Source organism: Mixophyes fleayi, chromosome 2, assembly GCF_038048845.1.
Source record: "Mixophyes fleayi isolate aMixFle1 chromosome 2, aMixFle1.hap1, whole genome shotgun sequence".
Taxonomy (NCBI): domain Eukaryota; kingdom Metazoa; phylum Chordata; class Amphibia; order Anura; family Limnodynastidae; genus Mixophyes; species Mixophyes fleayi.
Genome location: NC_134403.1, coordinates 215,949,828 through 215,977,495, shown reverse-complemented (window position 1 = coordinate 215,977,495; position 27,668 = coordinate 215,949,828). Strand labels below are relative to the sequence as shown.

Sequence of the window (27,668 nt, the reverse complement as noted above, 5' to 3'; positions counted from 1 at the left end):
TATCATTTGTTAGTTTACCATAAAATGTTTGATTCTGCACATTAGAAACCATACAAGGAGGGTTTTGTTTTGTTTTTTACCAGTGCCATTATGATTAACTAGCTTAAAGGATCCAAAATAAATTATATTTGAAGTGGAGAAAGTCTTGGTAATACAGTGAATACCACCACCCCCTTCTGTTTTTTCTTTTTTTTTTTTTTTGTTTATCCTCCTTTACACCAGTAACAGCTGTTGTAGCTATATGCCAAGGAATACCATGCAAGTGTTTATGCTTGCTTAATTAGACTCTTATTAGTAAGGTCACTGTGTCTCCATGACATTAATGATTGTGTTCAGAAGTTGACACATTCTGTCGGATCGTAGCTTTTTAGAGGTCTTGAGAGGCAGCAAATCAGGTGTGAGGTATCATTTTTTTAATTATCTATGTACATGTTTTGTTTGTAAAAAATAAATATATATAATGCAAAACCAAATAATGGTCTACATACAATTCAAATGACATGCACAGTACTTTGGGCTTGTAACTGTATGCAACACTGGCTTAATGAACACACTTATCAGCACTGAACAAATTCAGAAGATGGTGTAGGCAGGAGATTCTGTTACCATGGTGCATTTCTTTAGTTGCTATAATAACAAGGATTTGTCCCACGCTGGTCATTATGCTGTGATGTCTGAGTACATGACATGCCAGTGCATTCTTTTTACCAAGCACTTTTGTTTTTCCCAATAAGAGTGAATGGGATGGCACCTTGGTTGTACATTCGCCTATCTATAGGCACAACCTGTCCGGTTGCTCTGCAGATTACTGCTTACCGATGATCAGTGACTGGCAGCTTTTTAGGTTCTTATTAAAACCACTGTATCTCTTTCATTTGTCTCTCAATGGCAGGGTCATGTTTTCGCAGTAGTATATATTTGTGCGGTTGTAGAGCTGTAAAAAAATTGAAATGGTAAGCACAATAGATAATACAATATAAGGACAGTGGAATTGCCTGTTTTTCCTTTTGGAAGGATGAGCATTAAGATAATGGTGGTGTATGGAATAGTGTATTCTTAATGAGGATGAACTTATATTTACTTATTATAAAAACTTTAAACAGCTTAGCAACCTAACTTACAAATGTTATTATCATTCTGATTTAATATTTTTGGATGTACATACTTTGGTTAGATTTCCTGGATTTTGTTCCATATTTAGCACAATCGATATAACTTTAAAAATCAGTCTCCCAATTAAAGTGGGTAACTGGGGGATTTTCAAGCGCAGAGTACTGACAATGAACAGCCTGAACATTGTGATGTTCAGAAGACTTGCATAGGTTTCATACATACATTCATATCTTCTAGCAATGGGACATAGAGCTGAATTTCAAGACTACCCAGTTTCAGCCCCTAAAAGCAGAAATGTGCTAAGAATTCAGTACATTTTTCTGCAAATGTTTTTTTCTGAAATTTTGTAGATCATGACTTGCATAAATATGCTGTTGCACTCTAACAAAGTATTGTCTTGCTATTAAATTCTAGTCACATTTGTTTCTCATAGCTCATTTTAAACTCATGAACTTGCTCAATAGCAAATGATCACAGGCATATGCTGCATCATGCCTCGTGTACATTGGGAAACCTTTATCTAGCTCCCTTTATCCTAGTTTTACTGCTGCCAATCCATGTTGTATATACAAATGTATTTGAACAGTAGCAAACAATTACAAATGCTTCAAAATTAGACACTGGGTGCCCTCCCCTCAAATACTGAGGAAGGGAGAGCTGGCTGCAGATTGAAGAAGTTCCTGCAATAAACATTTTGTACCATAGTGTGCGTCTTGCTACAATAGACTCTTCTCAGTCTGTATTACATATGCCTGTAGTGTGTTTTATGTGAAATGAAGGATTACTTTGTGTGCATAATATACTTATACATGTATGATCATTACTATATTTTGCTTCTGATTCCCCTGCCATTTGTTTATTCAGTCCAAGTTTTTAAAGTGAAACCATTTACAGTGGCTTATTAACTCTAGGTGTGGTGAAAATGCACTTCTACCTGAGGCATTATAAAGCAGGCCCAGGAAACATTGTTCCCAATATGGACTCTGGTTGCATCATGTTCAAACACATTTCTGGCGCCAACATGTTGGTGGAACTTTGCCTTTTGTCAGGTCAAAGCCCCTCCTTAGATTTAAACGCACAAATGTGTGTATTGAATGATGAATGACTTCCATTGGAATATTCAGCTGTTTTTCTCCCCTTTTAATCAGAATAGATCTGCTTATTTGAAGTCAGACGTAACTTGTGACTCCTTTTTAAAGCATGGAAATGTTTACATACAGTTTAGGCATGTATTATAAACTGCATTCTGTCCGTTGTAGTCTCCACATCTTACAGATAGTTAGTTTGTTTTATATAATGGAAAGCAATGGTTAACATACTGTATATGTGTAAGTGTGTGTGTATATATATATAATTAGTTTTTTTTTATCATTCTAGTGTAGTCTTACAAGGTAATTGATGTTCAGTTCAAGTAGAAAAAAATTATAATACAATTTTTTTTAATTTTAATAGTAATCCGTAGCCAACATGAATGATTTCCAAATATAAGGAGCATTTTGTTTTTATATATTACAGGCAAATTCTTTTATCTTTCTGCAGTTTGCCATCTATTCTCAGTATGATGTTTTACAGTCTGTTTCATTATTCTGTTCGACAATTTTTTTAATGTAGAAAGTTATACAACATTTAGTGCTTGTTGCAAATGAGCACTGTGACGGAATATGGAGTGAGCAAGTTCATGTGTAAACACAGTCTTGTAGTCCCTTCTGAGTAACAAACCCAGGTGAATTATAGCTGTTTTTTGTCTACTTATGATCTATAATCTAGTCTTCTAGAAATTTATATTTAACCAGCGAATTTCTTTTTCACATTTGTGAGTCCAAACAACTTTTATTATCCATTAATAACTACTTCATGTATCTTTTTTATGGATTTTAATTTTAGTTTTCATGACCCATCAAGGATAAATCTACAAACTGGCTTACCACTTTAATAGATTGCTGGGTGGAGTTTAAACCCTGGAGATTTGCAAAACTGTTTTGTAGAGGAAACCAGGAAGGAAATTTGACCTTTCCTGTGCTGCTAGTGAGGATCTCTCATCTCTCCTGCTTCTATGAACTGTAAGTTCTGGGGTGTTTGTATTTACCTTAACTGATCTATCTACACTCTTTTTGGTGATGAAAGTCAGATTGTCACTAGTACATTAATGGCTGTTTTCCTCAGTGTAGCCCCCCTCCCCCTTTCTTTACTAACTGTCTCACATAGTAAAGTTAGCAGCCCCTCCCAGCCATGCTTTAGAAAATGCTTTTACACTTTGCTGTGCTTGTTGCATACTCACAAATGTTAAAGAATTTAAACTTTGACCGCAATCATTCTGTATAACATATATATCTATATCAAGTTTTTAAGCTATTTGTGTGAGGAACCTATTTTAATTTTGCATCTGTTTGAGTAGTTGTAATAGTTTTATGTTTATATTTTAATTGCTCTTATGCAACCTTGCATGTATCCTGTAAAAACAACAAAAGAGCAGATATTCCCATAACTTGAAAACTAATTTAAATATAAATCATGTATGTAACAGCCACCACCTCACTACTTTGGTGAAGCAATTGCTTCAGGAAGAAAGGATATTTATATACTGTACACATTAAACTTTATTATCTTGCTTCGTATATTCCTAGACATGATGGCGTTTCAAGGATTTTTGAGCTCTTATTATATTCTACACCTGTTCTACCAGGCATTAAAGTTTTATTAGTTCTTGCGTTTTGGAACGCTCATTGCGGTCATATTAACCATATGTAAAGACATAATTGCCTACTAAATATGTGGTATATTTTGCATGTGTATTTTTTTTAATTTAATTGTAAATGTTTAAATACTAACAAATAGTAATTAGTCTATTATACTACAAATGTTTGCCCCTTTTTTATTTTATTATGGTCCTTCAGAACTTTGTGTTTTTATTCCTCCCTATTCCATTTTCAATAATAGAAGGTAACTTTAATTTTAGAATTGTGTTGGAGAAACAAATTAACCCTTTTACTACCAATTGATGTTGAATTTTGCATTTGACAGGTCGTCAGTTTTTTTGGGTTTTTTTTTTTTGTATCTTTTTGGTTGAATAACACTTTCCTAGTTTGTGGTTTGTCACCATTTGCTGCATGTGACCCAAAGGATCTTCTGTCCCCCCAGGCTGTTTGTGCCACCTTATGTCCCCAGGTGTGTGCCAGTTTCTCATGGGTATCCAAGCAATAAACAGGTTTCAATCTTTCACCTGCTGTTTCTTTGCTTGCCAGCTAAGCTCCAGGGAGCAACATACTTAAGGGGAAAAGATTCTGTAAGCTAAGCTGGAAATAACTGTGTAAGTGTTAATAGTAAACAGTCATAGATTACTGACTGGTTAAAAATAAGGATGTTCCTGATATGTACAGGGCTGTGCAAATATGAGCCAGGTATCCATAGATCTAAAAGATTTACTCATTGTGCAATTTTTGTAGATCTCTATGTACCCCTTTCACTAAATGCTAGATTCACGCAGTTGGAGTCTACTTCTTCTTTATTAGTATTTTATCCACCCCTGTCTTAAATGACTTGTGCAAATATCACAAAGGGTAATTATTTTAAAATATCAGACAGCTTCCTGCTTAATATATTTTTACTGAAGGCCGCTTACTTTTTTACTGATAACGCTCTTTCTATGTAAAGTTTAAAATAGAAATGGTCACTTAAATTATTCTATTCTTGTTTGTTTCTGTAATTCAAGTGCATTAGGGTATGCTTCTTGTGCATCAGAACACGGACTACAGCAAAGGCCTGGCCCTGTTTATTGGGCATGAGACTTGGAACACTATTTGGGAGCCCCATCAATTCTGTCCATGTCATTTCAGTACAGACTATGTACTATTTTCCATGAAGACCTAGAAACAAAATAAATACTGTCGCTGACTATATTGTAGATGGAAGTTAAGGTTAGGTTTCCTTATAAAATAAATGCTGGCAAAGCGTTCCCGTTTCTTATGTTTCATTAGAGCAGCACTTTTTATATTTTGTACCTACAGCCAGCTCTTACTTGTTTCATGATAGTTTTAAAAATGAACAGACATAAATAGAAGCTGTAAAATATTGGGACAGCTGCTAGTAATCAACAAGGTAATAAGACAAAACAATCAGAAGGAATTAATTCGCCGCTTTTGATGGGAAAGCACCAGATTAAGAGCTGCTTTAGTGACCAGCAAATGGCACACCTACGTGTGTGTGTGTGTGTGTGTGTGTGTGTGTGTGTGTCTATATATTTAAAGATCGCATACAGCCCCAATTTTAAAAAAAAAAAACGAACTAATACGTAATCTGTTTTATTTGGCTCTTTTGAGTACTCCTTTTAAGAAGTGAAAACATTATTGCTCAGACATTTGCATAATATAGACCATACTCCTTCGAAAATTGTGTGAAATCTGACCGTTGTTTCTGGTTCAGCTTGTTAAATTATGTTTAGAGCATTCTTAGGAATTGCACTAACATTTGTGACAGTTTATTCGCTCTACGCGTTGACTGCTAGATTTGTTTGGTACAGCTGTGCTCTCACGATCACTTACAGTGTACGTAACCCAAGATTAGTCAAGCTTAGGTCAACAGGTGACAGTTTTGTAAATATTTCATGAAACACTGGTTATAAAATGATGTCTCATGGTCTGTGTAATTTGACAAGGTTCAGCTGTTAATTGTTCAGTAGCAAACTAATCCATATGGTTAGTTACCAGAAAGAGAGTTAATAACAAAATTCATATATTCCTCAAAGTAAAGCCATTTTATTCTGTCTATTTATCTATATAACTATTTGGACCTTTTTGTCTTTTACATCTGGGGATTTCTGAGTAATTTCTTTCATATCTGTTACCATCATTCGCAGCAGTTGTGCTTTCAAGTAGATCTTGTGGTTTAAACATGGGCTCTTGCTTTTTTAATTTTGCATATGTGTCTTGTGTAGATTTTACTATTTTATACCAATATGTTTTATTTTATTTGGTTAAGTACTTTCAATTAAGCAATATTGACATGTTCTATTTTCTGTTAATTTGGCTTTTTTTTTTCCTGCAGTTTTTTTTGCAGTGTTACTCTTCAGCTTAATGGTTATAATTGGTTACAGCTGTTCTTTTACTATTTTCACTTCAGGTTCACACACAAGGGCTGCTTATTTACTGAAAAATGTCTAAAAACAAGTCAAAGTCCAGATCAGGATCATCTCGTTCCATATCTCGCTCAAGATCTCGCTCATTCTCCAAGTCACGGTCCCGTTCGAGGTCTCTTTCACACACAAGAAAACGCAGGCACAGGTAAGACTATTTCCTCAATCTTGGCAACAGAGTTCAATATTCCTAGAATTTTCTTGTACTGGTACTTTCACATACATCACACTAGCATGACGCAAACCAATAGTGATAATTTTATTTACTCCGAGGCCATTTTCAAGTGCTGCAGTTCATTATGCAGACTAAAGATGTAATTCAGATCTGTCTTGTGCACATAAACTTGCACAGCTATACATATACAGAGTATATTTTGTGCCTGTTAGATTCCACAAGACCTTCACTGAGCTGTTAAAGTTTGCATTTAATTACCACATTCCCAAAGTGCAGCTATTCAAAGCTACAGGGGTTTTGAGCTAAACTTGACAAAAATAAAGGTTTTGAAATTATGTTCTACAGATTAAAGCTGACATTTGTCTTGGGATGAGTAGAGTACCTACATGCTGGTTTCTTCCATATGTTGAGTATAAATGACAGTAATTTTAATCAAAATAAAATAAAAAAATAAACGTATCATTAAATGGACAATAAAGTGTGCATTAGGTCAAGTAAGTGAAATGGTTACAAGTATTAGTCCACTTGGATCTGTCACTGGAAAGTATTTGCTTAAAAGCACCAGGTCAGTAGTGAAGTCTGTTTGAGGCAGTTTTCATATCCTACAAATTTATTTGGGTACCCTTCAAGGTAAATATGCTAATGAGAATTTGGTTTAGTGATTCAAATAACATCTGGCACATCAAATCAGCCTTTCCAAGGAAACAAATAACGTTAAGTTCCAAGTCTTTCTAATGTGCTGTATTTGTAGATATGACATAATGATGAAGCTGTTGCTATTCATGACTGAGCACAGTGAATAAAAGTTCTAATCTGTTTAAGAACTGACAGTTAAAAAGGTCACCAAATGGCTTTGGATAAAGATCACATAAATATTAACCCACAAAGGTAATTTAATGTCCTCCTTCCCTGTTTATTAACACGTATGCAGTTTTCAGCAAATGTTGTTTTTTTTCTATCTCTGCCCACATTAGTTTTGTGTTGACATTTTCTCTCCAAGTAAATAATATCCAGAAGTTTATTTAGCCTATATCTTAAAACATTTCGCTTGTACACCATTTTACAATACACTTTGGCAATACAATGTGGGTGTATAGATTTTCATAGCTGCAACATTCACCTCATATATTTTGGGGACACTTTTAAAAGCTGAAATTAAACGCTTTGTATAATACATGTTTTTACTACGGTATTATTTAAAGTAGAAACAATATTTGGGTAGTTCATTTTGTTTTCTAATAAAATGTTGTGTTAATCTTTTCTATTGCTGGGTACTCTCAATTTGTTTACCTGACTCTTGAGCTGGAAGGGTTAATTTCCTTGTGGTGCATATGGGATTCAACAGAAATCCCCAATGAGACTTGTGAATATAATTGAATCTTGCAGGCGGAGGCTCCATTCCCTCAAACCATTTATGATAAGTGGTTTAAATTGATAGTGCCTTTCCCATGTGGTATCTGAACTTGGTGCTTGAGTTTCTAAGCAAGGCAACTCCTCATATCTCTGTATTGTGTGACACGCGTTAGTCATTCTGTGGCAGTATCCGATCTTTGCCAATAGCAACCTAACGTCTTGGCACCAGGAGGTGCTGAAATTCTCTGCATTTTACTCCTAGTTTCTCTTGAATAGAACCTTGTTAATTGCACTGCTAACATTTTTGAAGTTCATGGTAGAAATTTTAGATTCTCCTGGGCTAAGAAAATTGATGCTCTCCTGGTGTATTTTGACTCTGCGATGATCAAGCTTGTAGCTTTAGTTTAGATCTCGCCAGCAGCCCAATTCTCAAGCACTTGGTTTTGCTCTGATGATAATACTAACTTGAATCAAATGAAATCCAAGAAGAGGTAAGATGTTCAGGGATTTGATATACTGTTTATTCAACAAATTACTTGTATGCAGGATTATAAAAGTAAGAAAAGGAAGAGATGCTAAATTTCAATTTCAGTCTTTTATGCTAGTATAGTTTTGCCCCTTTCCCTTTGGTATTCCGAGTACATGTTCATGTTGTCTTACTGTTATGCAATTGTTAGAATTGTGCTCTTTGTAAAAAAAAAAGCTAATTTTAGGCCTATGCTTTTTAGTAGTGTGTATGTATGTTTACATTAATATTTTAAGTCTGATTGCAGCATTATTTGTGAGAGTAAATAACCAAAGACTGGGTCTTGTATTCCCAATGCTGCAAACAGTTCTATCTTGTGTTGTAGTTCAGGTGACCTCTGTAGCTCCTGTAGTTTATATTTTTTGTTTTGGGTTTTTTTTTGTTTTAACTATTTCTTTCCTCTGAGTTTCTGCATAGGCGCAAATTAAACCCACAAAAACTGTTATATAAGTTTCTTTTTTTGAACTCTCATCCCCAGACTTTTATGTACATTTGTGATCAGTAGAGTGCTGTTAATTTCTGTAATATATATTTTTGTAATTTGTGTATGTTTTGAATGATGGAGATTTTCCTTTTTTTTTTTTAATCTATATTGTACACTTAGCAGTTGTGGTTGTTTTTCTACAAATGTATTTGTGTCTTGTGGTTTCTGGCAATGTGTGGTCTGTGATCAGTAGTGCACAAATGGCTAACTGAATCTTTCTTTGTCCAGAATACTGCTTGTAAGTTTTCCATGCGTGCAACACAAGGTGGATAATCTCTTGCACTTTTCCTATCCATTTGCTCAACGTGAGCTTCTGGGAAACTATGATTTTAGGAAACCTACGATTTTTTTTTTTTTGATTTTTTTTGACAGTAATGAAGGTTAAGTTTCAAGTTTAGGTATTTCAGCAATTACTCTTTGTGGGATAGAGTTTGGCAGATTCATTTAAATGTTGTACAGCCAAAATATGTTGTCTATAATTTTGTGCAATGCAAATATTTAAAGTTAACAAATATTGACTTTGTAAGTAGTTTAAAAAATATATATTTATTGTGCAAAAGTTTTAGGCAGGTATGGAAAAAATGCTGCAAAATAAGAATGCTTTCAAAAATAGAAGTGTTTTTTTTTTATTTTATTTTTATCAATTGGCAAAATGCAAAAGTGAATGAACAGAAGAGAAATCAAATCAATAATTGGTGTGACCACCCTTTGTCTTCAAAACCGCAAACGACATCAATTCTTCTAGGTACACTTACACACCGTTTTTGAAGGAATTTGTCAGGGAGATTGTTCCAAGCGTCTTGGAGAATTAACCACAGATCTTCTGTGGATGTAGGCTTGCTCAAATCCTTCTGTCTCCATGTAAATCACAGACGCTCAATGATGTTGAGATCATGGCTCTGTGGGGGCAATATAATTACTTCTAGGACTCATTGTTCTTTACGCTGAAGACTGTTTTTAACGACATTGGTAGTGTTACTGCATCAGCAAGGTCTCTCCCAGGCAAAGATTTTAAAGCAGACTTGGGTTTCAAGATGTGTTCAAGCCCTTCTGAAAAACTAAAAAAACAGGCAATGTTGAGGACCATAGATGCAGTGGTTGGGCAAGGAAATTTAGTACATCAGATGAGACACATCATGCTTACTTGCCTTGGAAATCGGAAGATCCAGCAGTGCCATCAGCTCGGAACTGGAAAAAACTGGAGAACCCAGTTACACCCATCTACTGTTCGGAGAAGTCCAGTTAGAAGTGGTGTTCATGGAAGAATTGTGGCCAAAAAGCCATACCTTTAATGTGGAAACAAGGCCAAGCGACTCAACTAATTCCAAAAACATAGGAACTGGGATGCAGAAAAATGGCAGCAGGTGCTTTGGGCAGATGAGTCAAAATTTTAAATTTTTGGCTGTAACAGAAGCAGTTTTGTCCGCTGAAGGGCCGGAGAGCGGTACAATAATGAGTGCCTGCAGGCAACAGTGAAGCATGATGGAGGATCCTTGCAAGTTTGGGGCTGTATTTCAGCAAATTGAGTTGGGGATTTGGTCAGGGTTAATGGTGTCCTCAATGCTAAGAAATAGACAGACTTATCAATCACCTTGAGGGAGACATCTTTGACTCCAAATTTATTCTGCAGCAGGACAACGACCCCAAACATACAGCCAATGTCATTAAGAACTATTTTCATCGTAAAGAACAAGGGAGTCCTGGCAGTGATGATATGGCCCCCAAAGAGCCCTGATGTCATCATCATTGAGTCTGCCTGGGATTACATGAAGAGACAGAAGGATTTGAGCAAGCCTACATCAACAGAAGACATGCCGAGTTACTTCAAAAACTGTGTGCCTAGAAGAATTGATGCTGTTTTGAAGGCAAAAGGTGGTCACGCCAAATATTGATTTGATTTAGTGTGTGTATGTGTGTGTATATATTATAATATGTGTTTGTTCTCAAAGTCTCTTGGTCATCGCAAACCACTGTTATGAATTAATTCATTTAACAATAAAAGTTCTGCACAATTCAGAATGGTAACATTGATGAAAATGTGCTTTAACCAATCAGATGTTTGCTTTCATTTTCTAAGCTTGACTAGAAAGATTACAGAATCTGATTACTTTGAAAATAGTGTACATGCAACAGTGCTGTAACCAAGCAATGTTCCCCAATGTTTCTGAAATAGGGTTATGCTACGTCAGAATATGTTTCAATATTTAAAGTATAAAAGTATAGTATATGAAGGAGTTGTCAGTAGTTGTTTGCATATTTCTATTTGGTTGGTGTCCCCAGCTGCTTATCTCTATAATTGAAAATATGCTTATAGAAAACTTGTTGCATCCTTCCAGTTCTTCTATGTCTTTAATATAAATTTAGTTTGGTTAAAATAAAAATTAATAAGGTATTTGGTATTTATTGCTACTATGACGCTATTTCCCCTGATTGTTTTGATTGTGAAATCTTTCAAAAAAAAATTTTTTCTTTTTTTTCTTTCAGTTCTCGTTCACGCTCAAGATCTTACTCACCTGGGTATAACAGAGAGAGGAACCATCCAAGAGTGTACCAAAATCGTGATTTTCGAGGCCACAATAGAGGTTATCGGAGACCGTTCTATTTCCGAAACCGTGGAAGAGGGTTTTATCCACGAGGCCAGCATAACCGTGGTGGATATGTGAATTACCGCCCAAACTGGCAGAATTACAACCGCCAGCCATATAGTCCTCGCCGGGCCCGCTCTCGCTCTCGTTCTCCAAAAAGGAGATCCCTGTCTCCCAGGTCTAGGAGTCACTCGCAAAATTCAGACAAGTCGTCTTCTGATCGCTCTCGGAGGTCTTCATCCTCTAGGTCTTCCTCCAATCATAGCAGAGTGGAGACTAAGCGTAAATCAAGAAAGGAAAAGAAAAGTCATTCAAAGGACCGAAGAGGCTCGGTCCAGGCAACTGATGATGACTCAAAGGAGCAGTCTACATCTGGGGCAGTTGATACTGGTAGCAAATTGGAGGCGGGCAAGGCTTGGCAGGATATCGAAGCATATGACACAAGCCCTGTGCCCCAGCACAGTCCTGTAGAGCGTGCACCAACACTTAAAAGCTCTGTCCAGTCTGTGGTGGTTAGACGCTGCTCACCCAGGCCCAGCCCTGTGCAAAAGCCTAGCCCTCCCTCTCCCACTACATTACAGAGCAGTGGTCCCTTTAGGGCATCTTCTCGTCAAAACATATTTGACACTAGCTTGAGCCCGCCCAGGAAGAGTCCCTTGACCAAGAGCCCACCTTCAATGGGTTCAATTTATGGCAATAATCAAAGAGAAGAGAGCAGATCTGGAGAGATGACTGCACCAATAGGCACTGGATATAAGCGGTATGTTTTGTGGCTTTCTAGCCCTTTTACTAGTATCCACTTCTACTTACTGACTTGTGCTGCAAATAATTTCTGTTTAGATTTTTTTTTATTTACAGGAGAATGCTTATACATTAATGCACTAACTTAGTGTGTTGGCCACTTTTTGTCCAGATGATACTGATGAGGTTACTGAATAGGCTTTCATATCGGCAGTTGACGGTGTATGTGTATGTGATGGCACACAATTATATTGGCAAATGCAATGTTATGTTCCCTTAGTGAAATAAGGGCCCAGTTTAAAATTTAACATATGCACCATAGTGAAAATGATGTTTTTACCAGGTTCTCTGTCCAGAGACCTGCAAATCCAAAGAAAAAAATAACCATTTTCTTTTAGGATTTTGTTTGCTTAAGAATTTAGTAGATAATATCTACCCTGTAATATTGTTTAGAATTACTGCTATTTGCGGCTTTGCGTGTTAAACTCAACTACTCTCTGAGCTGCAATGTAAGACCAACATAAAGTCTTTTCATTTTCCTGCTGACCATGTTGCATGCATTTCCAAATGCCATTACGGTTGTGCTTGTAAGCAATTCTTAAGTTACTATATAAATAAGAATATATATCTCACATCGCCCTAAGCTCATGTCACCCTATTCTTAGAAATTTGCCACCATTAATTTTAGCATATGTATTTTGATAGCTGGTATTTCCCATGCACAAAAATACTTGTTTGCTCCTGTAAGTTGGTTGTAATTAAGAATGTATCTGTTATGTAAAGGAATATATATATATATTTTTTTAAATCATGTTTATAATAGAATTTCAATTGTGGAAGACCACATCTAAAACTGCCTGTTCCAGGGTGTTGAACAGTTAATACAACCTTGAGGCTATATAGTGGGTTTTATCCAAACTAATACATACAGGATGTGTTTCCTATTTAATGCACTTGATTTTTTTATATATATTTTTGTTTTTATTTTGTTTACAGTGTGCAGGCAATTTTTAAATCCTCTAGGAGACTTGCATCAATATTTTTTGCCTGTTGAGGCTTTGTTTTCCAGTTTGTGTTCTTTTAAAGAGAAAAGCTCCGAAGCTGACGAAAAAAAATGTATCAAGGTCTTAAAATGCAGGCCAAATAACCTAATCAGATAAAAAACACTGCTGTTCTACCAAATACAGGTTGGTAAAGTGACTGCAGTAGTTTGGATAAAAGCATAATTTCTCTCTTAAGATCCAAAAGATAAGTTTAGGACAAACAATGGTAAGTATCTGTTTTTGATTACACTCAGACAGGGTTCACACACAAATTCACCATCATTTTATCCTAAAGCAGCAGTTCTACCAAGTCAAATTCAATCTTGAATTAATATGTCCTAAAAGTCCAGCTCAGCTCATGGCAGCATGAGGGAGCTACATGAATGTTGCATATTCTTTTTGCAGTTATGTGAGATACATGAAATACCTGTTTTATCAGTTAACATAGCTCACATTGAGATGATTTTTCATGTGAAATTGTTTGTACAGTAGTGTACATTTGCTTGTTTAATTTAATATGTTGAGGTGTATTATTCTTTAGCATTACTTGTAAATGGTGCACATTTTAAAAGCATGAGCCTTTTGGACACAACACACAGGAAAATAGCCACGTGTCCTGGAAAGCATACTGTTATATCAGCTGCTTCTAAACAGAGGTGCAACAAAAATGGAATAGGTGTCTTGCTCTGGCATGTCAAAGGAGATGTACAAATGTGGAACTGCTGCTTTCAGTCTATTGTGCCATCAGTGTGTCTCCATTTGTAACGATTCTTCCCTGACCCTATCTCTCATAAGATTGGGTTTTCATCCAAGTAAAGATTTAATACAACACCGCATTTGTGTGTTTTCAGCCATTTTCTTACACCATTTAGAGTGAAATGGACCATACACACTGAAATTACCATCAATATCACTACTGTTTCTGTGACGCTAAGTGACGTGTGCCTAAATTACTCATAACCCTTCTTGGGATATTTTACTCGTGTACATTGCATTTATATATTATATCTGACACTGTTGAGGCTTGTGGGTTTTATGCAGAAATTACTTTGATATGAGATAAACCCATATGCATTTTCTCTTTATCTCAAAGGTTCATGGAAGAGCAGAAAAATAAGGCATCTGAACTGGAGAAAGAGAATGGGAAAGATAAAGAAAAGATGACTAATTTGGAGAAAACAAAGGATCGTAGTAGCCCTACTGATTTTGCTATGAATGAGCTGGAAAGATCTTATAGGAAGAGTATATCTCCAAAGCGCTACAAGATGCGTGAGGAGTTGGAAAAAATGAAATTGGCGGAGCTGCGTTTTGCAAAAGATGAAACCGAACAGGAGAAAAAGGGCAGAGCAAGAAAAGACTCTGATAGCGACTCCAAGAACCAAGACCCATATGATCCAGCAAAATGGGAGGAGTTGTCCTTCATACCAAGCGCCAAGGAAAAGCGCAAAAAGTCAGAGGAGATGGAGGATGACATTTACACAGAGAGGCCCAAGAAGGAGGAGAAAGTCTCCAAGTCCAGTCATAAAGGGTTTCTACCTGAAAAGAATTTCAGGGTTACAAGTTTTAAGGCTTCAAAGGAGAGGAGTGAGTCCCCTCCACCTAGGAAATCTTCAGAGAGCAGAGAAAAGCTTTTATCCAAGGAAGAGTTGTCTTTTTCCAAATCAAATTTCTCTGTTAGCCGAGAAATGGGACCTAGTGTCCGTTTGGATTCCTTTGATGAAGACCTTGCACGGTGAGTAGCTTTCATGATTCAGTCAGTGTTGGAACAAACTATGCTTTTCTGACTGCAAGAAAATTATGCTGAAACATTATATGGGCTCTTCTCTAAGCTGTGTCCAGGAGCTCTCATTGTAGCTCAAACAGCAGCTTGCTTCTGCACAATAGGCTTCAGTGAGAAAATGGCAGGGATTTTAGAAAGGAGCTGGTTTTTCACCGGGTTGCAGAGGTGTCTTTCTGGCAATACATAGCTTCATTTATGGTTTTAGGTGGAGAATCTTTTTTCGCATTGCAGCTGTCAGAAGGCTAGGTATCATGATTTTCCGAAATATTTTTACTTTGCATCTCCTGTTCAGCCAGGATCAATTGTTTAATACAGTGCCATCAGCATGCCAATAAATAGGCTCCATTCTGATTCCAACGAAGCAGTCTTCTGCTTCCTAATGCTAACCTTTTCTCTATATAAGCACTTGAGCTCAATGATTATAAATATTGGGCAGACTTAATTGAGCAGATCTTGTGTGAACATTGGGGTCCAGGGTAAAATAAATTTGACAAATTTTACTAGGCAGCATTTTTTTTATTAATAAACAAACAAACCCTAATCTTGTGAACTGGTCTAGCTTTTTTAGGAGTTTAGCTCTGTTGAACTCAGTGTAGTCCAATTAGTACAATGCGATTTTATAGTGTGTGTATGTATATATAACATTTGTCATTTTCGGAAAATTATTAAACGTGTCTCCCCATATATGTACAGTCCAAGTGGAGTAATGGCTCATGAACGGAAACTGTCTCGTGACCTTGTTCATAGCAACAAGAAGGATCAGGAGTTCAAGTCCATCTTCCAGCACATCCAATCTGCACAGCCACAGCGCAGCCCATCTGAGCTGTTTGCGCAACACATTGTGACCATTGTGCATCACGTTAAAGGTAGAATGTTTAACCTCAGATTGTAATACATGTCTACAGATAAATACATCTATTTTTTCATTTTGTAATGCATTGCCTGAGGACTCGGTATGTTCCATTATTTGCATTATCTTTCGCATTCTATCCATCTGCATGGCAGGGTGAAGACTGGTTGTAGATAGATTTAATTTTACTGGCACTGGAATTAGCATAAAATGTTCTTCTGGCTGAAGTTTGGCCCAATGTTTGAATAAAATGTCCATTTCAAGCATCTAACGACCATGTTTTCTGAAGAATTTCTATCCAAAATGATTTGTTTTAATGAATGGAAGAAAGAAAAAGCTCTGTCCAGTTGGAACACACAAACATGGAATACAGATATCATCTACAGCTGCTCTGTCAGATTGTATCATCTATGTTTTAGTGACATGGCCAGATTAAGACACAATATTAAGATCTACAAAGATTGCCTGTGCAGATTCAAAGGTGGAGCTGCAGATACAAAGATTTGTAATGGCAAACATTGATTTGAGTGGCAAATAACATTGAAAGTCAAATGTATCAAAGTGTTTCCGTGTTCTTGTCATGCTTCCAATTAGGAAAATCGTACATGGATGAGATGCACTTGTTGATTAAACACAAAAAAGAGAAGCTAACTGGAGAACATGGAATTGTACAAATAAATTGTGTTTAACAAGATTATTTTATTCAGAAGCTTGAGATTGTTTTCAGCTTTTCTTGGGCTTCAATCTGGAATGGTGTGACATGCATAATACAGCTGATTATTGTTTTGGGCAATTTCTATATTGACCAACTACAAAATATAGAGTTCAGTATAGCAAACATTTTAAAATGGTTGTCAGTAATTTCTCCGGTTCTGGTTAAATCTGTACCCCTCAGATGGTTGTAGGATGATTAGAAAAGGTTAGTTCGGTAGAATATAGACCTAGAATAACAAGGCAGTCTAGCTTGCTCTCCCACCCAGGGAGGTCCCATGTCCGGGACACGCATAATTTTGGGAAATACTCTTTCAAATTTCAGCGAGCATGTCAATTACAGCTCCTCCAGCCAGTTCAGTTGTGATGGACACATCTTGAAATTTTCTTGCCAGCAGGGGGCGAACTATTTCTGAATCCTTGGGATGAGGGTGTATCTTATGAAATGCGATGGTCCTGGACTCCAGATCCACTATTTTGATTGATAGTGGGAGTTGGGTGTTACTGGCTAAATTTGGGCTGGAGTTTAACATTGCCTATACATTGTTTAATGACCAGGATCAGTTATGGTGAGCTTTACACCAAGTGTTAAAACTGCTTCTTGACAATATTTTTCCACTTATGTAATGCAAATGTCGTTTTCTGCCATTGTTGTTCAACAGAGCACCATTTTGGTCCCACAACTATGACACTGAGTGAACGTTTCTCTAGCTATTTAAAGAGAACAAAAGATCAGGAGCCATCAAAAAGTCGGAAGAGTCCTGAAATTCACAGGTACCTCTTATACCAGACATTTCCATACTGTGCACTTTGTGCACACATATTGTGCATAAGCACACATTGTTGATTTCTCTTATTTCCATCTCTTATTCTACAATCAATGTCTTGTACAGGAGAATTGACATTTCTCCCAGTGCTTTTAGAAAACATGGATTTTTGCACGATGACGCAAAACACACAAAAGAAGGAAGCCACAAGGTAAGAAATTGCTTTATTTGTTTTACAACCCGTGATGTAAAATAAAAGCTTAAGAACTAAGTAGGTGTTTTTTCTATCTTTTAAGACATGCTTCTCTCTTGCTCTCTACTTAAGTTTGTGTTTTTCTTTTAAGGATGTGAAATATTTCTAAAAAATGAGCTGCAAAGTGTTAACATTTTTTATAAAACAAAATCTATATATCAACAACCTTTGTGAAGTGGTTTAGGATATGGTAAAAATGAAATCACTCCAAGGTCTATTGTGGTTGAACTTGAAACACAGAGGAATTTTGGATCCAAAATCTCCAGTGATGAGCAAATGACCCTAATATATTTTTGGGTTCTGCTTGTAAGTATTCCACTCTATTGTATACCAGACTCATTGTGTTAATAACAGCCAGTTGCATGTCCTGGAGGGTGGAAATTCCATGTGCACATTGGTATAATTCTGGTGACTTACCACAGAGTTAACTCTGTTGCTATGATAGAGAACTCTCTAAGTCTGTAAATGCAAAGGACTCAGATGGTATGCAGAACAAGTATTCCAAAAGCTCATTACAGTTCATTTTTTTTCTCCAATAACTTTGTGTCGTACTAAGTTAACATACAGTATAGTACTGATGACATCTGCCAAGCATCAAGATAACTGATTGTAGTAAAAACAAGCAGGATAATTACTTCTCACTAGTGATTAACTTGAGTGGGGGAAATAATGTGAACTTTTCTTATGATTTTGATATGTTGTGTCCAATTGTTTTTGTCTTGCTTAAAAATTTAGGAAATGTCCTGTATGCTTCTGAGGTGTTGGTAAACATTACTCTAATGCTTCCCCATAGACTTGGTATTTTAAAACTAAAAGTATAGAATTATCCTGGTTTTCCACCTTTTTATCCATAGTTTCCCATATTTTTTTAGCACTTTGCAAGAAACCAGCTTGAATTAAGGTTGAGCGTCATTCACAATGGTATCGTCTTGCAGCTTCTGTTTTAATGGGTGTTAAATTTTGAGGTCTGGAGCTATGTGCATAGATAGGAATGGCGGCATGCAGAAATTGTGAAATTCTTTCATATAACAGGAAATAACATTCCATGTATGCAGTTTCCAGATATATTATTGTAGTAATAAATATGGATCAGTCATTGTATTAACTTAAGAATGTATCATGCAAGGTATTGTTTTACAAATTTGTTATAGGTTTATAAGTTTTTTTTTGTGTGTCCAAAATATGTATATCTATATGTAATACAATGAAAAAAAAAATTGCATTTAAAGTCAGATAATTAGTTGACTATACTGTTTTCACTTTGTTCATAGTAAGCTATTCATCCCAATGTGGGGTATTTTTCCACTGAGGGAAAAAAAAAATCTGAAGTGCGACTACTGTAAAGCATTTCTCAAGCATGCAACATAAAATCACCATATTGAGAATTTATACATGGGTGGTCTAAATCTGTCCTGTCCCTGCAGGGAGAGGGGAAATACAGAGAGGAGCCCTCAGATTTGCGGCAAGATATTGAACGTCGCAAAAAACATAAGGACAAGCGTGACCAATCCCGGGACTCTGGGGATTCCAGAGATTCGAGCCGCTCAAGGGAACGGTCACCCGAGAAACCGGACAAGCCAAGGAAATCGTCCAAAAAGCACAAGTAGGCAATACTGAGTGATCTTGGTTTGTTTCACTGCTCATAAACAATGTTCTGAATAGTTTCACAAAGTTAAATGACTGTTTCATTCATTTTACTTTTAATGGATTATCAAAATCTAATAATTTCCAATTCACTGTTTAGCTTGCCTCACTATAATGCTAAAAAGTATCCAATGCTTAAAGCATGAACTCCAATTGTGTGTCATTGACTCTGGTGATGGGCTATAGACAAGTGTCTTGAGAACAAAATAATCTCTAAAAGTAATTGTGATATGGATATTGACTGGTATGTATGTATGTATCTTTAAAACCTGTGTCTTGCAAACCTGCCCTTTAAAACATATATATTTTTTAGCTATTTTTACAGAAGTACAGGCTTTCCAAATAGTCACCTAGGGGTTGAGAACATTTGCAGTTATTCTTTATGATGTTAATAATGAAGTAGAAACGCAGTTACTTTGTTGATACTTTTGGTATCCTGCACACTTTAATTTTCAGTGATTTTTGGAGTAAATGAAGTCGCCATTTTTACTGGCCTAGGCTATCCAACAATGTTAATCTAATTAGCATTGATACAATTTTCTACCATTATCATCACGCTATATGACAAACCATTGAGAGTGAGATAGAAAAGCTATAGAGATGACATTTACAGTGCAAACGTTGTCACTTCTGCCAAACTATTCCTACACAAAATAGATAACCACTATGCTTTCCTTACATTTATGCTTGCATATAAATTATGCACAATTTTGATGATTTTTTTTTTTTTTTAAAATGTTGATTAATACTTAAGTATTAAGTCTTGTCATTAGTAACCATTTTTCTGTTATACAGGAAGCACAGGAAAGTGCGTGAGCGTTCTCGTTCCTCCTCTTCCTCTTCACATTCCTCCCATTCCTTGCGGGCCCCAGGAACAGAAGAATTCCCTCCAGAGAGCGAGGACAAGGATGAGAATGCTGCAAGCTTTGACAAGGCACGTTCAGGAAACAAGGATTTCCAAGGAACCAGCGAAAGAGGCCGAGCAAGGGGAACATTTGTAAGCTACTCCTAGCTTTTTGGGTAGCAAGTAAAGAAGTTGGGCTGGGTTTTGTAAACTATTCTATTGTGTGCCATGTTTTAGTGCTGAAAAAATAGGTCCTTTAATTTGTAGCTGGAAATCCTTGATGTTGGAATTGCAGCACCATTGCAAGGGACATATGTAATAATTCATTACGTTATTAAATATAATCTAGAAAATATTTTTCCCCTTTTTTACTATTAAAAATTGTTAAACCTAGCCACCATGCATTGTAAGCTAAGAAATTAAGAATAAGAAATTAAATTATGTAGTCTTTACAAATGTACAGGGTTGTCTAAATATTTATTTCAGTTGAACCTTGGGTACTGGTGTGATTATTCCTTGTATGCAAGTTTTCTTCCATATCTGTTTGTACTCTTAATGCAGAGCCACCATTTAGTTACTCGGATTTTGACAATCTGCTTTGCAATTTGCTTCGCTTAAGCATGGGTATAAAATAGATCCTATGGAAAAGCATACATACTATTTTCATATGTGAGGGTAAATCCAAAAAGATTGCCAAAATCTACATCAGTAAATCCGCAAGTTTTGTATCATACATATAAAGCTGCTAGTCCTTTTCTTAGAAGTTCTCCTATAACACAGTGTTCCTTTTTTTTTTGCAAAATTGATTTGCATGGCAGATTTATATTCCTGCTACTGCAAAAAAAATCTTTCTCTTGGGCCAGTTAGGAAGCTTCTCATTGGTCAGGTAATGGCAGAAGGTGGGGGGGTCCGGTTTTATTCATGTTCCAAATCCCCTCTGCTTGCTACATCATGTTATGTGACTGTTATGGTTGCCGTAATAATTGCATTACACGTGGCAGACTGTAAATCATTAAAGCCGTTTCAATCAAACCGTAGGGATAATTGAACAACTCCAGAGGTAACCAGAGTAATTTATGTTGTCAAAGCTATTTTTTAGAGAGGATTGAATATTTAAAGCCATTAAAAAGACACACACTGGCTGGTGTTTGGGAAATGAATCCTTGCCATGGGACAAAATGTTACTGAAATTGTACTACTTTCAAATGCTACCAATAGAGGCTTGGCAGCACCCGATTTATTTTGAGTAGACTTGACAAGCTTACAATAAATGTGGGAACGCTGCTGTGCAGGTCTTCTAGAGAGAGGTTTCCTGCAGAACACAGAGAACATGTGCCTTTACTGTGAGTATGATGACATGTGGATAATGTACCTGTGAGGTGAGCTAAAAGGGCCAGGACATCCTCCATAGTAAACAAAACACAGAAAGAGTATTTCAATGCTATTGGATATAAAAATAGCATTTCCTCACATGGCAAAAAAAAATTGCTTTAATTGTCACGTAAAAAGTGGAAACGTGCTAATTACCTGTATGTCCCCCTGCAACCATTAATAAAATAGCTGTAATGCTTTATATTTCCAGCTTCCTTATGTCACTTTCAGCTTTTGCCTTTATATCTTCATTTTCATATATCTTCTGGCTTAGCTGTGTTTTCTGCATTGGGTACAAGGTTTTTATCTAGAGATCAACTTTGTATCCTGCCCGGGAGAGCAAAACTAAACATCTCTTGCTGGTGATATAAAGATATAGGTGGCAAGCAAGGGATATAAAGTTATTTTAGTAAAAGTTGCACATGGGCAATTGCATGTTATCTGAAAGCCTTACTTGGAAGCTTGATTTATATTCTACATCATAGCAGATAAGCTGCTACTCTGAGAATTGCCTTAGAGCAGATATTTTAGGGCGCTTACAGTGCTCCCTCTTTCTAACACGCCTTCTATTATCAATCTTTACATTCTCTGCACAAAAGTGCATTAAAATGTGTTCCATTGTAGATTACCCTCTTTGTGACACAAGGTAATGGGATAATACACCCTTACTGTGAAATATATGGATTCAAGCAAAAGTGATACTGGCATTGCCTGGTGAACAGCTGAAGTTATAGTTTGTAAAGTACAACAGAAGTTATTACAATATGTTTTAATTTCTGCAATACTGAAGCAAACTTGGTAGCGGTAGATACATTGATTATGGCAGGTTAAGACCCTTTGTATATGTTTTTTTAAGTGGGTGTTTAAAGGCAATGCAGAATTATATGAATGAACAAAGATGGATTATTAAGATTACATGTAACATCTACCTATCAACAGTCTCTCAATAAGGTCTCCCAAAATAAAGGCATCTACTATGCTAACTGGAAAACTGGGATTTACCTTGCCTTTCGGAACCATCTGTCCTACACATCACAACGCCCGGAGCTCTGGACTAGTAAAGAATGCAGAGATTGATAACAAGTTTGGAGATTTGCAGCTCTGCTCATGGACAACTGAAAAGAGGTTTAGCATGTGAGGGCTGTTGCTGGGCTGAGCTGTATATATATCTTGTGTTGCCTTGCTCCCACATATTACTGGTATCCGCCTCTTATATGTCCAGAGCACCTGGATGTGGACCTTGCAGTCGGAACTGGAGAAAAGAAAAAAACTCCATCCTCAGTACCTCTACACTGGCCTCAGGAGGAAACGTATTGATGTCATATCCATCACTGCATGTCCCCGCCTGAATCCATATGCACAGCACCCATAACAAGAAGCTGAGGGAAGGAAGAAAAGTGTTCTGTGGGTCTGTTTTTAAGGAGCCAGGCATAAAAATCACAAACTTTTATATATAATAAAGCATTAAAAAAAAATAAAAAATCTGCCACTTGCACTACATGGGGTGATTAGGAATGCAGCTGAGAACTAGATGGTTGGGATGGCCCTTACTGGCTTTTCAGTTTAAATTGTGAAAAAATAATGGGAGTAACATAATGTGCGTGGACCGTATTGTGTTCTGCCCCATGCACATATCAAACATTACGATCCCTGCATACATAGATGCACATAACTATCTAGCCTGCTCAGTTTCCGGCAACCAGTCACACCATAACACTCCGGAGGTCTGCGGCAAGGCTGACAACAACTGATGAATCCAGACCTAGTTCCCTCACATGCTCTGCAAGAAGAAAAATACGCAGGTTGAGCGGAGAACATTAAGGAGACAGGAATGCAAAGGTCCAAAATGGCGAGTTAACACGGCATAAGATGGGACTTCAAACTATAGTAACTATGTGGTGCAGAAGTTTGGCAAAAGGTCATAGTGTGAAATTTTGGCCAGTAAAATGCAAACACACCTAAATCCTTTGAAAATCTGCACTGAATTTCCTTGCCTTCTAGCTACTGTTTTAAGTACTTGCATCCCCTCAGAGCCCAAATTACTCATCCAACACCAAACATACTTTAATGACCAGAGTTACCATTTATACATGAAGGACCTGCTACCCCTTGTACATCAGACCAAGGTGCTGGTTATACTGCCCACACACTACTAGTACAGTGATGTTGGTCCCATTGATCACTCAGATTGGGAGGACTGTGGAGATTTTAATGAAGGTCTCCTCTTGCCTTTGAAACTTTCACTCAATTATGAAATGCTGGTCTGACTTTAGCCCTGTTAGGCTTGCTTAATTTAAACCGAACGCTGATCCAATACTCCATTGGGTTTAGCTGGTCAAGCCCCACTCCTGTTTTTTTTTTTTTTTTTTTATCTTGCTTGAATTTTGCCCCGACAGTCTTAGATTTTTCAAGGGATAAAATGGGTTACCTAGCCCCTAAAATATGCCTTGGTATTTCTTCTTTAACAAATTCTTATTACTCTGTCACATAAATTTCTCATTTGCAAACCTTGTTCCTGGTCAGTAAGATGATGGCCCTGCGTGGTTGGCCACCAGTAATATTTTTAAACACCCCTCTAATGGTTAAGTCTAAATATAGTTAGTTTACATTCAGTGTCTCGCCAGTGATGAATTCAATATCATTTAACAACCGTGCATAAACTACACTGAGGTGACGATGTTGGTATTGACCGTTTGGTTTTATTATAGAACTAAAGCTCTTACTTAAAATATCCTCTGTCACCTATGTTGTTGTCTAGAGCCCTCCGGTATGTCTGCATCCTTGTGAGGGCTTACTTGGGAGTTTTAGTGGATAGATTTGGAACCCTCTGATAACTGCTGAAGAATGGTTTAGGTAACAATTTGTTGAATGTTTCCTCAATTTTTTTTGTTTAATGCAATATTTATAATGTAAGACTTTCTATATCAAAAATGGCTTTTAAATATGTCTTAACAGCAATACCGTGCAAGAGGAACAAGACCATGGGGCAGAGGTGCATTTCCTGGAAATAACAATAACAACAACAATGACTTCCAGAAGCGTAACCGAGATGAAGAATGGGATCCAGAGTACACACCTAAAAGCAAAAAGTATTACCTGGTATGTATCTTTCCCTTATTCCCTTTGCTCTTCTTTTAGTCCCAGTAGTTTGTTAGTTTACTATCTGCACATGTCCATGTTTGCTTGTGACTTAATGCAGGGAGAAACATTGTCCCTTTTGTGTCTTTGCAGCAACTTGTACATGGGCTTTCCACTATTTCTCTTCATATTCATCACCCTGGGAACTTAGGAGTGCCCTGAGGAGAACCTTACAGTACAATTAGAATTTGCATAGAATTATGTATTTTTCTTATTTATAACCAGATGCATTCTGACAGTTGGTGTCCACTTTATATAGTTGGAAACATTTCAATTTGTGCAGAATTTCTGTGTCTAGTTAGTCTTGCAGTATGCATTGCATAGCATTATATAAGTTTTGTGATGAGTGGCCAGTCACATGACCGTACTATAGAGTGGGATTTGTGTGTGTTAACTTTTGAGCAGCATGTGGGGGGTTCGGGAGGCCATGTTTAGATGTGTTTGCGTTTTATAGCAGCGTGTTCATTTTCAGGTGCGGTGGTAAACAAAAGACCAGTGCATTTTGTGGAGGCGTCCATTCATTACAGTGACTGTCAGTATCCCGTCCCCGTCCTGATCCATTCTCATCTCTCTGCAGCACGACGACCGGGAAGGGGAAAACGAGGAGAAATGGGTGAATCGCGGGAGAGGCCGCGCCACTTTTGCTCGTGGAAGGGGCAGGTTCTTGTTTCGAAAGCCAGGCACCAGCCCCAAGTGGGCCCACGACAAGTTCAGCGGGGAGGAGGGAGAAATAGAGGAAGACGAGAGTGGAGCTGAAAATAAGGATGAGAAGGGCAACTTGCCAATGGATTAGCCTGATTAAAACTTTGAGCATTGTGGGGAGACTTTCCTAAATTCCTATGTTCCTGAACTGCAGACATTTTTTTCCAGTAAAACAATCTTCTGTATTAAAAGATCTTTGATTTTATATTTTAACTTCTGCATTGATTGCTGTCCATTTTTTTTTCTAAAACCATATGTAAACATTTTTGATGAAAACAAAATATAGAACTAGGGGGGGGATACTGTAGTCTTGGATATTGACATATTACCGCCATCCACTTCACCCAGAAGTTTTGAACACATCAGCAAAAAAAAAGAACTTCAGTTGATTTTCTGTGTAATTTCAATATGCCATCCCTAAAGTAATGCGTTAATTGTTTCTGTTATATTTGAATTCTTGTAAAGATTTTGTTTCCAGATTTTTCTTTTTAATTTTCTGTACCTGTTTTAAGCCTTCTTAGTAATACCAGTTACTAAAGTCATGGTATTCTTTTTAGAGAAATCTTTTCAAGCCTTTTTCATTAAATGGGAAATGGCATGTTAAAATAAACATTAAATGGGTACAAACCATTGTGTGTTGTGGTGATGTTGAAGCAGTGTTTTACATTACAGCTCATTTGAACTTTGCCTCATTTTAGTTATCATGAACAATATTACATGCTGTCTTATAATTAAGACTACTTCCATCGCTTGAATGAGCCACTGAACATAAAAAAAAAAAATTGTAGTTTACTATTTGGTGTTCAATTATTTAGACAGAATTATCTCTCAAATTTGGCTTCTGTCATTTTCTCAGTAAAGGTGAACATACAATCCCCCATAATGCAACTGCTACTTTGTAATAGGCATCTACATTTCAGAATACATGCCTAGTTTACGTGGAAGTGTATGAATTTGCATACCAAGATGGCAGCATCTACTGGTGCACAAATGTTTGTGCAGGTTGATGGGAAGAGTTGAACAGGACTTGTGAAATGTAGGTTAGGTGCATAAACACACCTAGTTTTCTCTGATTAAATCATGAAATTAAATGTTATTTTGTGGGATTGAAATATTTGTGTGTGACGAGTGGAGAAGGGTACACTTTCAGGGGCAGTCCATGCTTTGTGGGAGAATAGCCTTTTTTACCTGCAAAAGGACTTGAGTTCTTTGTCACATAAATGAAAAACTAATTTCTTAGTGCACTAAAAAGTCGAAACACACAAATGACACATTAATAAAGGCAGTATAGATGTACACCACCGTTAGGACACAAACGAAAGGTTTAAATGAATAAAGGAAGTGGTCCTATATTTTGTAGATTGAACTTCGATCTTTACTGTTTCACCGTGCAAATCTTATGAGGCATCCACCAACTCTCAATAATTTTACAGGGAATATAATATCAGTCTATTTATGCTTGCGTCGTGAGCTACACCTAAATATAAATTACCAATGGCTTCATTTCCTCCACTCTTTGGCTAAGACTCTTCAAATCATTCAGGGACCATCACCCTATTCATCGGGCATCACAGCTACTTCTTGTATACCAATGGGATGTCTAACTGATGGTGATAGATGTGATTGTGTTTTGTTTTTGGAAGTAAGCAGTCTCACAAAAGGGGTGTGGGTTGAACACTTATCTTAAAAATCACTCAAATACTACACTATATACGTTTCTCTTTCTCATTTCATGTTGCATATTCTGAATGAGAGGAAGTTTGTAGGACAAATATAGAGGAAGTTTGTAGGACAAATATATATATATATATATATATATATATATATATATATATATATATATTATTTACACAAGGTGTAGTGCCCACTGATGTCTATTACACTGGAGTTATATTTTGCTCATTCATAGGGGCTATTGAAGACCCATATACACATTGTAGGCTGCCATACTCAGATTGAAGTGCATGCAGTTTTTTTTTTTACAGGGAACATTTCCAAAGACTGTAAAGTGAGCTTACACTTTGTAATGCATCTTTACAAGTAGGTGTCCTAGCATGCTCATAAGCATTGCGGGCCCTCCTATTTTGTCATTTGTGAACGAATATTATTTATTAACCGCCCTGATATATAATTGAAATGTATTTCAATTATGTTTGTGCAGTGGGTGAGGCTTACAAATGTAAATATTTTCATGTTACACAGATATGGTTGCAGAATAATTGACACTACATTTTTATTTTCATTTGTGACTTGTGCTTTAATGCATGTTTCTGTCGCTATTAAAAACTAACCCCATGTTTTAAGGTTAGGAGGGTGCAGACTAAGAAGAATTTTTAGCAATGCCCTAAACTTGTGTATGTGAAGATCAGATGATAATCTTTGGTGAAAATATTGGTGGAACGCATACACTCCTGTAAATGTAACTTCAGTTTTAGAAAACTGATTTGTGTCAATCCATAT

The 27,668-nt window shown here is 36.7% G+C and overlaps 1 protein-coding gene across 5 annotated transcripts in view; it reads left to right on the top strand.

The window, feature by feature from the left end:
- THRAP3 (thyroid hormone receptor associated protein 3) overlaps positions 1 to 25,839 on the top strand; it is a 45,236-nt gene extending 19,397 nt beyond the window's left edge. For 2 of the 5 annotated variants that reach the window (XM_075195449.1, XM_075195447.1), the window contains 11 exons: positions 2,998 to 3,173; positions 6,229 to 6,389; positions 11,264 to 12,124; positions 14,242 to 14,880; positions 15,622 to 15,794; positions 17,152 to 17,263; positions 17,383 to 17,467; positions 18,934 to 19,112; positions 19,949 to 20,150; positions 24,324 to 24,467; positions 25,084 to 25,839. In XM_075195449.1, coding sequence (XP_075051550.1) covers positions 6,262 to 6,389; positions 11,264 to 12,124; positions 14,242 to 14,880; positions 15,622 to 15,794; positions 17,152 to 17,263; positions 17,383 to 17,467; positions 18,934 to 19,112; positions 19,949 to 20,150; positions 24,324 to 24,467; positions 25,084 to 25,299 — 2,739 coding nt within the window. In that variant the 5' untranslated portion in view covers positions 2,998 to 3,173; positions 6,229 to 6,261 and the 3' untranslated portion in view covers positions 25,300 to 25,839. Of the gene's footprint in view, positions 1 to 2,997; positions 3,174 to 6,228; positions 6,390 to 11,263; positions 12,125 to 14,241; positions 14,881 to 15,621; positions 15,795 to 17,151; positions 17,264 to 17,382; positions 17,468 to 18,933; positions 19,113 to 19,948; positions 20,151 to 24,323; positions 24,468 to 24,978 lie in introns of all 5 variants that reach the window. The other 3 variants (XM_075195450.1, XM_075195448.1, XM_075195451.1) reach the window with 2 other exon arrangements.
- Positions 25,840 to 27,668: the final 1,829 nt, after the last annotated feature.